Source organism: Poecilia reticulata, chromosome 19 (assembly GCF_904066995.2).
Source record: "Poecilia reticulata chromosome 19, P_reticulata-male-v2, whole genome shotgun sequence".
NCBI classification, from domain to species: domain Eukaryota; kingdom Metazoa; phylum Chordata; class Actinopteri; order Cyprinodontiformes; family Poeciliidae; genus Poecilia; species Poecilia reticulata.
This window is the reverse complement of record NC_088848.1, coordinates 7,892,884-7,910,468: the sequence shown is the minus strand read 5'-3', so window position 1 is coordinate 7,910,468 and position 17,585 is coordinate 7,892,884. Positions and strand designations below refer to the sequence as shown.

Sequence of the window (17,585 nt, the reverse complement as noted above, 5' to 3'; positions counted from 1 at the left end):
CACACAGAAACAAACACTCCCATCTATGTCTCATGCATTCCCTTTTTTCTTCCCTACAGACCCCCACCCTCTCTTCTCCACATCCTTTCTCTCCCCCCCCATCTTTTCAGAGAGTCAAGCGGTTCAATGCCAGCCTCTTTTCCACTGATAGACCGAGACGGAAATAGCACAGCATCCTCCACCTGCCTCAGCCAACGGTCAATGCCGCTGGAAAGTAGATGTCGCACCTTCGCAGTCCATTTGTCGCCTCAGAAAACTCAGAGGCTCTACATCAAATTAAAAGTGACTGGCAGGGGGGGGGGAAAGTCGCACAGAGAAATTTAAGCTGTGAAATCCTGAGTCAGCTTCAAGCAGCTGTTTCAGTCAACTTGGACATTAAACAAGCGGCGGAAAGCCAGACTTCTGCAGATCTGGTGTCTAGGTGCCACCTTAAGGAGCTGGGTAGAATGAAACTGAAGACTTTCTAATGAACCCACGCATAATTTGAGACAAAAAGAAAACATAAATTGTTCATAGTGTTTTTGCATGACTACCCTTTCATCGTGCCATTGCTTAATGAGCGTTTGTTCGTCTTGTGCTTCACTACCTGGTGCATTTTAACAGTGATAATCATTGCATCAATTCCAAGCAAACCTCAAGACAAAATTATGTAGATGCATTCAGAGAAAATGCTTTTGATTCATCCTCTGTTAAACAAATGTGCAAAAATGTTCAGCCTAATTAGGAACTGTGGCCATATTTGGAAAACCTTTCGAAGAATTCTTTTTTTTTCCAGTTATCAATATTTTTCGCTAATACTTCCAGATCATCTTTAATAGATGAATATACAGTAAACTACATGTAGGTCACTAGTAGCCTTTTTAAATGCTTTAATTAGAGATTTTTTTGTTCATCATGCAAGTCTTAACCCAGAGTCGGATTGCAAGTGTAGTAAAAATAATAATTGTAATGCTTTGGGGGATGGCAGCTGATGAAATCCTTGTGTAATATATAGAGAAATAAGGTCTCAACTCAAGCTGAGTTCCAGAAAACTTACTGTTGCTGAGTTCTTCTAACATTAAACATGTATGTTAGGAGAGAAAAAAAAACATACTGTGAGCATGTTAGCATGACAATACTGTGGAAGAGCATGCTATCATCAGTTGTTTTCATATAAGCCTATCCTGCAACATGGCAACACTCTTCTGTGTGGAAGTTGTTATTGCGGCAGGATCAACTGTTTACTTTGCCAGGAACTTTTGAACAAAAGACAGGATTTAAGCAAAAACAGCAAACTGAAGGCATTCATTCGTTAGTTCTATTTCTCATGTAAAACATTAGATTATAAATTGTTGGCAATCTTTTGGAAATTTGAAAGTTAAGTAACGACATTCTCCATAGCATACTCCTATCTATCTAATCTTCACAGTTCCACTAAATTTATAAACTATCTTATGAAAAACCTGTTTTGTTTTTTTTTACCTTGCGATGTTGGACAAAAGTGAGTAATTTATCTTTAAACTGATATTATGATATGGTGCAAATCCACATATTCAGTTCTCCCAAGAGAAGACCGTAGTTTGTTTGGTTCTGCAACTTTGGGATTTTTCAAGAAAAAACCTTGTTTCATTTTGCTACCTTGTTCATTTTTCTTAAACAAAAATAAATAAAATAAATAAAAAAACAGATGCAAGTTAGAGCATCAGCAACTGAAGCAACACTGGAAACTGGTATTTGCTCTCACTAGTTTTCTTATTGGTGATCAAATAGCTGATTTACCTCTATGTCACCATTTGCTGCAAGAGCCTGCTAATAGCACATTTATTATGTGTTTAAACTAGAATTTATTTAAAGCATCCAGTTCACCAGACACCCTAGGAAACAGCACAGCCAATCCCAGTCTCTAGTATCAGCTTTTTAAATTTCTTTGAAAGGCCTGGCAATAAAGCTTATACCTCTTCAAAGAGCTAACGCCTAAATTACCCAACTGCTTTATAAAGTTAATTTGTTGCTATGAAAACATAAAAAAGACTTAGACAGAAAATAATGAGTGAGATTGGATTAGTATTTCTGTTTACAAGGTTGCTCCAAATTAAATTGAAGCTCTACTTCCTACTGAGGTTTAAAAAAAAAAAAAAACTATTTCAAAACGTTATTAACCCCCAAAGAGAAATTGTAGCATGAAGGCTCTGCCAAACAGAGCTCAGAGTTGTGCAGAGCTCACAGCTCATAAAATTTTGAAAAAAACAAAACATTTCATATAAAAGATTTTGTGACCACTACACTTTAATTTGTCCCAGCAGAGGAACAATAAACAGACTTCATTGCACATATGAGCAAATTTGGCCCATGGACCATCTTAATGCTGGCAGTCTTAAATGACAACTCCATCTAACCTTACTCAAACCCCTGCAACGTAAAGTACTGTCAAATAAAACAAACAACGCGTGATATCTGGTTATTCCGGTTTATAACTACCCAATGACACAAAATATTTCCAGAAAGATTTGAACCAGCCTTAATAATGCTGTCTATTTTTCTTTTCCGTCTTTTAGTGTCAATTGGTATGATCTCATGTGTGTCGAATGCAGCACTAAGATGCCAATATTTTAGATGCACCATGCTGTTTAAAATCAGTCAGAAGCTTTAAAGTTAATTTTTTAATTTGCAGTTACACTGCAGGGTATTTATGTTTTTAACTGTGCAGAAAATTGCATTTAAATGATAATAAAAAAGTATAAAATGCACTTTTTGACCATGTTAATCCTAAATCCATCATTATTTTTTGTTTAGTTGATTGCGACATAATGCTTTCTCCTAACAGGCATTTAAGATGAACTTTGACTTCACTTTTTTTGTCATAATTCCTCACAGTATTGCAGTTTGTTCTTGTGAAAAAAGTTGAATGGTTTTTATTATTATTATAGATTCCAATAGCGATGTGTAGCTTCACATTATAAACATAATTTATGTTTTCTGAAACTCAAAGACAAACAGATTTGATCTAATCTCACAAACTGCTTTATTAATAAATCCTTGCGTAGCTGCTCCACTGTTGGCTTGCAAACTTGTAAAATCAAGAATTCACTGAAACAAACAGGAACCAGCCTGGCAAATGACTGATTTCAAAGTGTGTTTGATGATCTGAAACATTTAAGTGACGAAAAAAGATATTAAATCTACAAGGGAGTCAATACTTTTTAATAGCACTGGAACACTGCGCCCATTTTCTCTCGTTATAATCACGCCTCCACAGAAATCCATCTGCTTTAGCATTCCATATTTCTGACATGTTTTCCAATCAGAATCCCCACATTTCAACATGGCACCTGAGATCATCAGCGGACCCATTCGACGTCCATTTGTTTTCCATTTGCTGAAGCACAGTGAGCTAAAATAAAGCCTACATTGGACAGACTTTAGGTCACTCATTGTGCTTCTAAAATATTAAAGTCTAAGGAAGACAGGCCCATTAGAGTGTGAGCTCATGAGATATGTCCTCTGATTTGTGAAAGTTATAGAAACTGGAGCAGAAAATTTTCATTAAAATATTCAAAAAGCAAAAAAAAAAAAGTTAAATTGGTTCACACAAAAGATGTCAGGGTCAAGAACGGCAGCTCCTCTGTTAAGTCAAAGCATCAGGCTTTTAGAGCATTCCTTAAACTGTTGAGCTATCTGTTAAGCTGATGTCTCAATCAGCTCACATGAAAGGCAGTCAGCGGCTGAAATTTTCTGATGTGTCTTTTGTTGTAGGTCTGCTGCTACACCTTCCAGGAGTCTTTCCTGTCTTGGGAAATTTGCAAAGAAGACGTCTTTGATCAATTAGATCTGCAGAATTAGTCCCAGAGGGAGCTGTGATGGGGTATGAAATCAATCGTATTCAAATGAACGCCACCCACACTCCAGCAAGCAAAGCATTTTTTTTTTTTTTTACAGGATTACACAAGTTATTCCTCTTGTTGTTTTCAGAGATGAGTGGGGAAAAATTCCAGCTTCAGGCAGTGCAGCTGGGGTGTTAAGTCCGACACCCCCACTCCAGTACTCCCCATTCACCAGGGTCTTACTGAAAAGGGTCTGCTAATTAGCTGCAATGTGCACATAAAGGTGTGTGTGTGCATGCGGGTGTGTGTGTGTGAAATGATTGATGACACAGTTTATGATTCTGACCTTTCAAAGAGTGAGCCCAAAGCTGGATGGAGAGTAAAACTGAACAGTTGCATAAGCAAAGCAACCACCCAACATCTCAGCTGAAGCTAAACTGGAAACACAGCAGCTGAAACCAGCAACGTAGATACATGTATGAAATATCTTTTTTTTTCAGACTGCATAACATGGAATATGAACATGATCATCCCTTTGTGATGTCTTCTTTTAGGAATCACTGATTCATCATGGCAGCGGATGAAATCTGCTTTATAAAGGTTTGTCTCCAGTGTGACCTACTGTACTACAGCATAAATTACAAACTGTTAACGGCAGGCATCTTGGCAAAAACACGGCAATGTTCTGCTTGGGGAAAGTCTGACCCATTAGACCCGGAAGAGCATGAATATTCCTGGGTAGCAGTGGATCAGAAATCTGTTTAAAACAGTTTATATAACACACTGTAGCTGCTGATTTGACATCTAAGGTCCATAGATTTATCTAACCCCGATGCACCCATCGGGCATTTTTGAATTTTTTCAAACTGTTCTTTTTTTATTATAATCATTTGGTGATTATTTTGGCTGAGTCACTGAAATCCATTAATCTTGCATAATATTTTCATTATGTATTTTGCGATTAAATTCTTGCACCTCAATACTGATGTTTTTGCCAGAAATGTCTTAAATAACTTCGGATTTGCTGAACACTTCCAAAAATGTAACCATTTGTTGTATTGCTCCCTTTTAAAATAACAATTTAATTATTTGAAATCTCTATTACGTATCAGAAAAAAAAAAGGAAAAAGGAAAGTTAACGAGGTTTGGAGTTGACTGAAATGCCGTTCACCTGGAGAATAAATACTTTTTTGAAACTGTTCGTGAAAGTAGGGAATCTGTGAAAGCACTTTCTCCATGAGTAAATTTTCTAAATGCCCGAGGTAAATAACAATATTTCTCTGGTAGCTAAACTTCGCATTCACATGTTCTCTGTTCCTCCTCCGCAGCTGAATTTCGAAAGGTGAGATTTTCTTTTTCTCAGCAAGGAACCGACCCCTGTGGATGAAAATGAAGCCTGGTGGGAGTTCTGACTTGAGCTCTCAGCAACAAAAGCAATTATAGCTGGTTTTTTTCTAACTAATGGATCCAACTGAAGGCACAACCTCTACTTTTCTGAATCACAGCTGTGTTCTCACCCTCAGCAAAGCTCAGGCACCACAGCCAAGTGCTCCAATCCAGCTGTCTGACCTCAGCAAGCACTAAAAGAAGTCAATGCTTTCACAATAGGTGCCAGGCCATTTTACTGCCTAGAAATGATGCCTAATGGCAAGCGATATTTTCCTTTTGTTTTTTTTTTATAACATGATTGTCTTGATAATAGTGTACATTATTGTAATAGAACACTTTAAATCAAAGCTTAGACTTATTTTCTCTTTCTGGCCCAAAAAAAAAAAAAAACTTTCATTTTTGCTACTCACTTTCCTCAGAGCCGGTGGTCTCCTCAGCATTTCTGATGTAGTCATCCTGTAGAACAAAAATATTTGCATTAATCGATTTAATTATTTATGCCAGAAAGAAACATGGAAGCTCAAGTCATGCAATAATGGAAATCCAGATAAGCATACTTAATTAAAGAATATATAAGAAGTGAGCCGTACGCTATAAATAACATTCAGAACTGACTTCATTTGCTGAGGTTATTATGCAGAAGGGAGTTTGCATGTTTCCTACTGAATGTGTAGTTTTTTTTCAAGGTACTAGCGTGGATGGATGTTTAAAACACTATATGTGGCTGAAAACTAACACCTTACATATGCAATCCTCACCGTGAAGGATGATGGTGTCATACTGCAAAGGTTTACCTTACAGCAGTATGGTAGACCCTAAATGACTGTGGTGAAGTTACAAAGGATCATGTCATATTCAGGCATTAGAATGGCCTATTCAAAGTCCAGATCTAAATTAAATTTGTAGAGAAACGTGAGATCTCCAGCTCTTCTAAAATGGGCTTGTGCTATTTTTGCTCTTACAAAGTAATGACTTTGGGGTGGAGTTGAACTTAAATGCCAGCTCTCCTTGTCAGATTTCTTTTTGAAGAAGTCTTGAGAACCATATGTCTTCGAGGAAGGCTGGGGTATGTACGCAAGAAAAGAAAACTAATAAAACCTTGCCTGTTATTGTCCATGACAATATAAAAACAGAAGCTGCAGCTGGAGCAACAAACCTAAGCAAACTTACTGAGCTGAATTCCCTCCAGGTGTTTTAGTATCGACATGACATGAAGCTACAACTAATCGTACCCCAGTGTGCAGTGGAGTAGGTAAAGCTGGTCTTATATGCAAACAAGCAGCGATTAACAGACACAGCATGTTGAACTACATCCTGCTATCGCACAACTGCCTTGAATTTCAATGGGAAAGAAGATCATCTATAATATAATATTAACTCAGGAGGACAAATGTCATACTTTACAGATTGAACTTGCAAAAAAATGGACAATCATTTGTCATTTCCTACTATTTTTCTGCTACGTCTACGGAGTAAGACTCAAATAAAACAAACGTGAAAAGGCTTGGTTGTTACGCACCTTCGCAAGTATGTATTGTGTTGACTAACGGTGTTGAAGAGTTTCCCTCCTTGACTCGTTGACTTGGCAACACGTCAGAGAACAGCTTAGATCAAAAATAATTTTACACTTCTGCAGTTCTGGGAAAACTGAGCAAACACGAGGGATCTTGAGGATCTTTAGCACAAGGTTTGTTTACATTCCCCGGTAAAGAGTGAAGATCTAAACACATTCTGAATCATGCAGACATAGTTTCTAAAATAAAGTAATCTTCACAAAGCCAGGCTCTGAACTTTGAATTCATCACCGCTCCTGCGCCGTGAACGGGGAATATTTACAAACGAACACATTTTTTTTAAGTTGTCCCTGAAGGCGTTGTGCTGGAATGATAAATTCTGTTTCCCCCATTTTCATCCACTCTGACCCATTTCTCCTTCTGTCAGGACAGCGAGGATCAACTGCTTGCTATTTAGCACAAGTCCTAGCGAGGACCCCGAGGAGCAGGTCTGATCATTTTAGCTCAGACTTATTCTGGTGAGGGGATACGGAGACTGAGCTCTCAAGTCAAGCTGAACAAGAACACCCAAAAGGCGGCTCCAAATACTGTGAACAGAGTGAGACATAAAAAGAATACGCTTTGAGTTTTTACCTTTTTTTTTTTTTTTTTCCATCCCTGATATTACAGTTTCCATCTCAGTCAGAATACATTCTTATTCATGAGTTGCGTTTCGTATTATTTCATCATTAGTGAAGCATCTGTGAGTTTGACTTTGGCTGTAAGTTTTTTAGCTGTTTGTGTTTTGCATGTTAATGCGCCTAACTCTGAATGTGTTTGTGTTGCAGCTGAATTGGAGTCAAAGGCTGCACTCCACTGCAGCAGAAATATATGCTGTATTATATTGATTTGGGTGTGTGTTTGTGCTTTAAAAAGAATTATCTCTCACCCATCAGGCAGCCTGCGAGACGCGACTGAACAAATGCATACTACCGTGCCCTGCAGTCGTATTTATCTTTGAACTTTCTTTTTTTTTTGCATTTGTTGTGGTATAGTCACAAACATCAGTGGTTTTTATTGGATTTTGTGTGATAGACCAACACAAAGCAATGCATAACTGTGGAGATGAAGGAAAGCGATACAGGATTTTTATGAATTATGAAAATCTGAAAACTGCTTGACTACTTACTTCATGTAACCTATTTTTTTTTTCTACAATTCCAGCAGCTGGGATATGTTTCTACCAGCTTTGCTTTTCATCATTCATCTTTACGAAAGAGCTCAACCTCAGTCAGATGGGATGAAGAGCATCTGTGAACATGAATTTTAAAACACAGATTCTCAGCTACGTTTTTGGTCTGGACTTTGCCAATGCCACTCTATGGACTCTTATCTTTTACCTAAATAAGTTTATTGCAGCTTTGGTTAAATTGGAAAAGAAAAAAAATACCTTGACGTTTATGGTTTTAGCGCAAGGAGGAGAAAAAGTCCTAGGCGTATTGATACTTTTGCAAGGCACAGAACAGCACAACACAAAACAAAGGACAAGGAGAGACTAACCTCAACTTCCTGTGGCAGAAACCAGCAGCGTGGAGGGAATGGAGAAAGAAAAAAATATATATGTCATGTTAAAATTTATAACAGATTTCTTGTTGCTACTGTTTAGCATGTAGAGATCCATTTGGCCATAGCAGGAGTTAAGCTGTCAGACCGTAACACACTGACTCCAGGGATTGCACAAGAATTCACAGGGGATTATTTGAACCTATTAACTGAAAATGATCAGCTGCCACTTCTATTAGCTGGCAGGGGTCCTGAGCGCCAGGGGTGGGCTCCATTCTCTGTCTGTGATTGCGTCCCAGAAGGCAACAGTCTCTCTCTTCCAGCTCAGAAGTTGTGTTTTTAGCTGTAACTACTGTAAGCTTTGTGAGGACACAGGGATGAACGGTTAGGAATCTTTAAATTCAACAGGAAGCTGGGATGTTTTTCTATCGTAGCGGCAAGAACAAACTAGACAAAGAGCTGACGACAGAGAGATGTAGCTTCTTTAAAGGATAACCTTGAGTCAACATATCAGTGACGGTTTCCCTTTTATCCCATTTCACCTCCCGGGTTCCAGTCCAAGGGCATTACACATCAATAACCACCTCAGCCTCTCCCTGTGTGTTTTATCCTCCAGAAAAGCAGTGTGTTTAAGAGAAACACAACAGTGTACGGTTTGCTTCATTATTAAACTACCGTATAAAACAGCACATTCTTTTAACATATATGCACCAATACATGGTGAAAGTGTAAGTCATAAGTAATTCCTTTCCTATCTCATTCAGATTGACTAAATCTCTGGTTTTTCAATAAGTGACTTGTATTCTAACAATTACCCTTTGCAAAAGAAACTGATCACCTTTGAAAGAGTTACCTCAGCATCACTCAAATACAGAACAACATTGTCCTCATAGAGGGTAACTTTATGCTCCACTCTGTTAAAATCTTGAGATTTAGAATTGTGTGGCTCTGTAAACGGCATGAATATGAGTAGAGAACAAATGCAACTTTGCCTCAAGCCTCAAAATAAAGAGCTTGGGTATGTCATTGATTCTGATTCCACATAAGGAGTTATCGTAAACTTTGAGGTCTGTTGCTGCTGCTGCTCTCCAGAGACCAAACCTACAACTAGCTGTGAAAAAGTATTTCTGATTTAACAAGTCAGAAGGTTTTTTGTTTGTTTGTTTTGAATCAATACTTGACATTTTGCTTCCAAAGTCTCTTTATTTGGTAGTAACTTTGAGGAAGCAGTGCAGTCTGCTGTTTTTTTTTGTTTTTGTTTTTTATTTTAGCTGTTTTTCACTGCTTTCTCTTTTTTTACTTTATCTGGATTCACAAACACAATGGAAACACATTCCCTTTTTTTTACATCAGCTTGCAATAAATACAGCAGTTGCAGTGAAGCGACCAAAAAGGTAGAAAAATATACACATATTATGTATTTGTATATTATACATACCTGCCATTTTTTTAGCCTTGCCTCCTTACTCTTTTCTTTAGTCATGCATGGCGTCTTCCTCACTTTCCTTTGTTTTGACTTAAAATGTGCTTTCTACATTGAATCTGACATAAAGTTTCCTGAAAAATAATCTACTTATAATTGGTAAAAGCCAAAATATCATACAGAAAAGCTGTTGTAACAGTAGCACCTACAACATCATAGAAAGCAACCTTTCATTGTCAGATTTGCATTTTGACACTGAAATTAATAGTAAAAGGTCAAATGCTGAAATTTCCCATACACATACCATTACAGATCACTAGCCATAAGGCAGAGAATCAGGCTACATCAAAGATGCTCGACCCTTACATCACATGTACTTAGTTAATTAGCTGCAAGGATTTTGCAGTTGCCTGAACTGACATAAGACCAAGAAAGGGTTTAAATGCAGAAGTCCTTTTCTTTTGTCAGCAGCAGTGTGACAGCAAGGACGGCGGCTGTGTTTAGTCCTTCACCAAGGTTGAGAGCTAATGCTGTCCCCATGAATCCCAGGGAGGCAGCTGCAAGAGTTCCTCGACAACAGCTAAGGAGGGAGGGGAAAGATCAGGGAGCAACGGTGGGGGAATGATATTCATGCTGGAGGTCCCCTGAGCTGATTCATATCACACACACCACCTCTCCTGCCATTTGTCAACAAGGCTGTAACGCAAGCCGGTGTAAAACAGAGCCAGGAGCCTAATGGAGCTTGACTATCCAGATGCTGCGACTGCTCCTCCTGGACTGCTTGCCGGTATTAGGCTGACAACGTTTGGCCGCAAGCCTGACTGCACTCCTCTGAGTTAACGTCTAGCTCACCTTGCCAGGGCCTTGTCTGCTGGAGACATAAATACCACTAAAAACCCCTCAACCTGCCAGCTGCAAACCTCAGCCAGTGCTGCAGCACAGAAAAAAAAACATTCTAATCACAAGCATTGACATCAAAAATGTTTATGCACATTGGATTCCAGCTCAGCATGACTGCAGCAAGGCTGCTCCTAAACCGTTTAACTGCATGTCTGTCTCATTGAATGATATGAAGTTCAATGCCGTTTGTAATGGGATTTGGCTCGCAGTGCTCCAGTTACTCACTGTGACACACTGCATTTGGTGCCATATAATAATGTCTAAAATAATGACATCTATTTTACAAGTTCTTTAAGCCGACAGAACGTTTCTGCAAGCCCAGAGATTAGCTCTGGACCATTTGACAGTATAATAAACAACTGAACAAATAGAATCTGTCATAAATTGTCAAAAAGCATCAGAGAGTAGCATCAGGCCATATAGACCAACATTTTCAAAGGCAAAATAAAGAAAGACATAAACTTCAAAGCTCAAAATAAACAAAAAAGTAATGACATAGTGGAAAATAGACAACGTTGTGTTTTGGAGTGATATAATTCTTCCAGAACTCAATGAAATGCAGAAAAGAAAAGCTAAACAGCTTTGATAGACATTCCACATTTCTTTATAAACATATAATTCTTTTATACAAAAGTGGATATGACTTGTTTTTCCGAGGCTCAATAACATTTTTAAATAAAGCATCAGATTCAGCAAAAACCGTTCCAACAATTTGAAAGATTAAAACAAAAAGTACCCAGAATTTCACGTGGTCGTGATCTTCTGGTCATTTTCTTTTAATTTAAACTTCAAATCTAGCATAACTACTGGCACCAGGAACTATGGGAGCCTGGATGGGAATGTAGGCTGCAAGTGTCTGAAATCATGATGCTGATTCTTTGGTATATTTCTTGCAACTGTCCCATGAACCAATTCAATCAGCTACACAAAGGTAAGTAAACTTTTCAGAAGAAATCCCCCACTCTCTGTGCAATAACAGCTTGCCTCATCCTCTGCAGTATTCCTTATTGATTTTCTGAGGCCAATATTTGCTGCGAGAACATCTCTTAAGCTGCCGGATATGAGATGAAGGTTAAATGATGATCTGGACGTTTTGCATCCCCCACTAGTTGTCATTTATCCAGCTTCTTGAAGTCATTTAGTCTGCCGGTGACTGGATAAACACAGGCTGATGGATAGACTAGTGTTCTGGGTCATGTCTGTAATGAAAGAACAGAACCAGCAGAGGCTTTTTCTCCACTGATTGCTCCACTCTGTGCTCGGGTTGTGTCGTACGATTGGATCACTGATGTGCATCAGACTGTTTGACTGGCAGAACAATGTCAGCTCATCATTTCGCTCCGCCGTGATTTGCACGGTAATGTGTTTTGCCTGATTAATGCAGCTGAATTAGTTGCGTACCCCCAGCCCGTACTTTAAATTGCTGCAAAGGGCACACTGTTCGGATGCTGTCTTAAATCCATCCTTTCCGTAGTTACCGTGGAGCAGCGGGAGTGCATCTTCGCTTCGCCGTGTCATTATGTCTCTGCGATTCAGCATGCTGGGGTCTAAGTGGTGGAGGTAATATCTGGTTCTGTTTGTGGCCTGCAGTCTCGGAAAATCGCAGAGGACTTGGTAAACAGAGGAAGGCGCAGACAAATCACAGATTCAAACAATCGTAAATGCACTGTAGAGTTTCTGAAATGACGCTGCTCACTGTTTTAATCTGAACCACTTACATTTTCACATTCCGCAACCCAAAAGCATTTATTCGGTGTTGTACAAAATTGCGAAGTGGGAAAAATAATGTGTGGTTTGTGAATGTTTCTGCAAATAAAAATTTAAATAACCTCCCACTACAATTAAAGCGGTGGGTTTGAGGAATGAGACTGTGTTTGTTGCCATTTTTTTTTGCAAATATGGTCAATCCAAGTCTGACTCAAAGGAGTCAAGTCTTCCCATAAACAATTTAGGTTTAGATTTAACTGGGAAATTCTACTATGTTAAAATGCTTTGATCCAAATCATTCAAATAAACCTCTGGCTGTATGTTTGTAGTCGTTCTGCTGATGGATCATGAACCTACGCCCCATCATTAACAGCTTTTCTTCAAGGGCTGCTGTCTTCACATCAACTCTGACCTGCTTCCCTGTCCCTGCTGAGGGAAAGTATATCCACAGCATGATGCTGCGACCACAATGCATCATCATGGACACACAAAGTGTTTTGCATTTTGGAGATACAGTTCAGTTTTGGTCTCATCTGACCAGAGCCACAAAGTGGACATTTATTATAATTTTTTATTATTATTTCACGGAACAGCTTTATTTATACTGATATAACTTCTAAAGGCAACTTGTTGCAGTCAATGGTTATCAAAGTAAAAGGGAATTAATTTAAATGAACACTTCAGAATTTCATGTGTTAAAAAAAGAAAATTTTCCTGTCACTTTGCAGATATATGATACTATGTATTTGTCAGTCACATAGTTTGAATGAAATATGGAAGTTTGTGGTTGCAGTGATTATGATACTTTTGCAAGAGACTAGTATAAAAAAAGCTATTGTGTTTTCACTTATAAAAGAAACAGAAACCACAGCAACAACTGTAGATGTGCTTGCAAATCATACCTTTTGCACTACACATAATGTGACAGATGTAAACATTTCTGCTGCAGCAGAGGCAGACTGGCTCTGTGGTTGCATTGCGTTCTTCTTAAGTTAACTGTGTACCACAGATATGAAGTCAGAGATTTTCCCATCACATTTCAAAGACAAAAGAAGAAACCCACAGAGAAATATGGCATAGTCTCAGTTGCAACAAATACCCGAGTATTATAGGATTAAGTTGCTGCTGAGCAACACAGAGCTGGATAAAATTGATCATCTGTGCTGGACCGCTCGGGGGGCTTTGCAGGCAAAGGACACATGTTGTTTCACAAGGTAAGACACCTGCCTGCAATGCAGTGCAGTGCAGTGCAAGCACAATCAGCAGCCATATCTGCACAGTGAAGGGCATGTCTCTTTAGTTGAGCAACAAAGTGGCCAGCTGCGAAAGCGCGCATCCATCCAAAACATTTGCACACTGCTAAAATGCAGAAAACACTAAGGCTGGCTGAGTTTCTGCAAACAAATGCAGCTAGGTAAACTAAATTCATGGTGAAAGCACAAGATGCTTCATGCCCAGGCTACATAAAAAAAGGCTGGAAACAACAATGCTTTCTTCATAAAAGGAGATTCCATCAGCTAATAACAGCAGATTTCAAGACGTTGCGTCACAAAAAAAATATAACGTGCTCTTCTCAGGAGTCCTTCAGCTGCGGTCTCATATCACAGATGAAGTGATCAAACGGCAGCCCAGTTCACTTTGCTGCTGCAGGCTTCACAGCCAAATTGAAGCGCTGGATACTCAGCGAGATGCAGTAATTGGAGAATATAGTGGCGCAGAAAAAAAAAAAATGGATTCGGTCGGATCACACTGCTGAGCAAAGCAGAACCCTGGAACAACAGTCTCTGCAGCATCTTATCGCTTCCACCCCCCACAATCCGTTTGCAAAACAAAGAGGCAGAAAGAGAGGAGGCGAGACTCCAGGTTGAGCTCTACATGGATGCCCCAGGGACCTTGGAGCTTATGCTCAACTGTCTTTAACGTGTCGAACCTCGGTGATTCTGATACAATGTTAGAAGAAGAGCCTCCAAGAAGACTAACGCAAAATCTGGCAAGTGGGCTATTTCCACTTTGTAGAAACTCGACTCATCAGTATTGATTTGCAAACACACACACACACACACACACACACACACACACACACACACACACACACCCACGCGCACACACGCCCACACACACACACTCGTTTGTCTAGCTGTCTTTGCAGAGACTTTCCATTGACTTCCATTCATTTCTACAGTCGAACTCCAACCACAACTCAATTCACACCTTGGACCTAAACTTTACCCCGAACCCAAAAAAAGCATTTCTTCTTTGGGAGCAGTGAGTCCCCACAATGTAATATGTGCCAGGAAAATGGTCCCCACAATGCATCAAATACAGAACACACTCCCACACACAACAGGCTTCTAGTGGCTTTGATGAACCAGTGATGTCGCTCTACAACTCCGAATAACAATACTGGCTTTTACATACGAATAATCTTGACTTTTCAACAAGTGTGCAAAAAATGTCCGAAGATAGGAGTTTCACACATGTGCCTGGTGAGCTTGCCAGAATTTTAAATAAAGTAACTTTTGATGATGTTATACAGAGAAGACTGAAGGAGGAAAATCAACAACTGAAACAGATTGCTGAATGTCTCAGTTGGAAGATAGAGCGCGCCAAGACTTCTGGAAATGCTTCCACGCTACCAGACCTGCAAGCAGAGTATGAAATACTGGCAAGTCAAAACAACACACTCCGTGCGCAGCTCGGGTCGGTTCATGAAGCGATTCATGAGACAGGGCGCAGTTACCTGGAAACAAAAGATTCAGTGCGTTTTTTTGAAGTTGTCCAACAATCGCTCAGAAGAAAACTCCAGAAGCTTCTGATTGACTTGAAGGAGGCAGAGCTGTTCGCTGATGAGCAATCTGGAGAGAGGGACAACCTCTGCGATGAAATTGAGTACATGCATCGCCAACGTGAGAGAGCTCGTCAAGAAATTGAGAACTTGAACAGGCAGAACATGAACTTGATGAGGGAAAATGCTCAGATGAGAGAAAGGCTGGGTGAACCAGAACAGCTAGAGAACCAGGAACCTCCTTCAGTTCTGAGAAAATTCCTTACGTGGGTAACTACCGTTTTCAAGAATATGTACCAGTCAGGAACACTCAGATACTGGGTGCCACTATGGATCTTCTAATTCCACTGGTTGGTCTGGAAAATCTGGTACCTTGCTCTAACAGGTTGCTTTTCAGTTACTGGTTGTTCTTGAGTAACTGGTTGTTCTAGAAAATGTCCCCACAAGGAGCAATGGTCCCCATAACCCCAGATTGTGCATGCGTGGGTTCTCTCCGGGTACTCCGGCTTCCTCCCACAGTCCAAAAAAGTTAAGTGGTCCCTCTAAATTCTCTCTAGATGTGTGTGTGCATGGTTGTTGTCTCTGGGCTGCCCTGCGACACACTGGTTCTCTCCGGGTACTCCGGCTTCCTCCCACAGTCCAAAAAAGTTAAGTGGTCTCTCTAAATTCTCTCTAGATGTGTGTGTGCATGGTTGTTGTCTCTGGGCTGCCCTGCGACACACTGGTTCTCTCCGGGTACTCCGGCTTCCTCCCACAGTCCAAAAAAGTTAAGTGGTTTCTCTAAATTCTCTCTAGATGTGTGTGTGCATGGTTGTTGTCTCTGGGCTGCCCTGCGACACACTGGTTCTCTCCGGGTACTCCGGCTTCCTCCCACAGTCCAAAAAAGTTAAGTGGTCTCTCTAAATTCTCTCTAGGTGTGTGTGTGCATGGTTGTTGTCTCTGGGCTGCCCTGCGACAAACTGGCGACCTGTCCAGGGTGACCCCCGCCTCTCGCCCGAAACGTTTGTTGGAGATGGGCACCAGCAACTTTCCTGACTCCAATGAGGGACAAGGGTGTTAGAATGATGTGTGGACTCAAGAACACATCATCATTGGGTTTTTCAAAAGGATTATGGTTCAAAACAAGTGGATGGATGAAAACAAAAACTCAAAATCTGGTGAAGCATTTTTAGCCGGGTGATCTCAGTTCTAGGTCCTGTGGGAAACGTGGGATTAGCAGATAACCGAAGAGATAAAATATGAAACTTTTTATATCTCTGTAAAGCTGTGTCTACCAGCAGTAAGCAGAAGTTGATTATGTTTGTTCGATTGATTGCTTTACGTTTACTAGTAGTTATAGTTGCATTCAAGTTGATGCTAAGCGACACAACATGATTTTTTTTTTTACACCCAAAATGTTATTTGTGTGAGTAATTCTGTTTCTGCACTAATTCATGTTGTAAATAATCATAATCATAAAGTGTTTACACAGTTCAACTTACTATAGACAACTCTAGATACAGGTCAAGCAATATGGGAAAAAGTGCCAGAAAGATTGGTCACAAATGCTTTTCAGCTTCACTGTAGTCTAGAAGACTCAGCGATAAGAAAAAAAAACCCCAAGATTTAAAATAGGAATGTCCAATCTGAAGGTCTTGTTTCACTGTTTGTAATCAGTGCTGGACATCAAGCAAAAACACCCGACTGGACCCGACAGAACATTCAAATTTATTGTACAAACAAAACTGATAAATTGAGAGAAAGACAATAAAAGCTGCATTCCATAGTCAAATTAAACTCAAATAATTAGCAGATAATGACAGATGCCAATAGGACGTAATCTGGGATTTAGGGAAGCAAGGTCCCACAAAGTCTCTGTTTCATTATTATTTGTTTCTGTATTTTATATCTCTCCAATATACACACACACGAACACACGCACACACACATTTGCGTGGCTATCTTTGTTGGGACTTTCCACTGAATTCCATTCATTTACACAACCTAAACCTCATCTTTACCCTAATCCTAATCCTAACCAAAACTCAATTAACATCTTAGTCCTAAAATCTGACCCCTAACCCAAAAACAGTGTTTCCCCTTGTGGGGACAAGGCTTTGGTCCCCACAAGGAGCAGGTCCCCACAACGTAGTATGTGTCAGGAAAATGGTCCCCACAAGGTATTATAAACACACACGCACACACGCACACGGCACACACACACACACGCACACACACGCACACACACACACGCACACACACACACGCACACACACAAAAGTTCTCAGCATACACAAACAGTTGAATGAACTTAAATCATGTTTGGTCTTGGCACACTGACCTCACTCAGAGGACTTTCAATCAATATTGAATGTGGCGACAAGAGGCTGGGAAAATAAAATCTGCTTCAATAAATTTGAACAAACAGACTTTTTCGCCTGGAGGAAGAAAAACAAACTTTGTAAGTTTCACATTTTAAACTGAACACTGTATTCAGAAACTTATCTGGCAACCTTTGAGAGTCAGCACAGCCGTCTTTCTGAGCA

At 39.8% G+C, this 17,585-nt stretch overlaps 1 protein-coding gene and 1 long non-coding RNA gene across 2 annotated transcripts in view; one reads left to right on the top strand and one right to left on the bottom strand.

Annotated features, from left to right (window-relative positions):
• The window catches only part of LOC103481456 (SPARC (osteonectin), cwcv and kazal like domains proteoglycan 2), a 41,725-nt gene that overhangs the window by 11,557 nt on the left and 12,583 nt on the right, over nt 1-17,585 (bottom strand). Inside the window, exon 2 of the mRNA XM_017310809.2 lies at nt 5,600-5,645. Within this exon, the coding sequence (XP_017166298.1) occupies nt 5,600-5,645 (46 nt within the window). The remainder of the gene's footprint in view (nt 1-5,599; nt 5,646-17,585) is intronic.
• On the top strand, nt 3,656-4,400 carry LOC145549092 (uncharacterized). The gene is made up of 2 exons (XR_014085042.1): nt 3,656-4,276; nt 4,355-4,400. It is a non-coding gene; the product is annotated as an uncharacterized LOC145549092 (long non-coding RNA).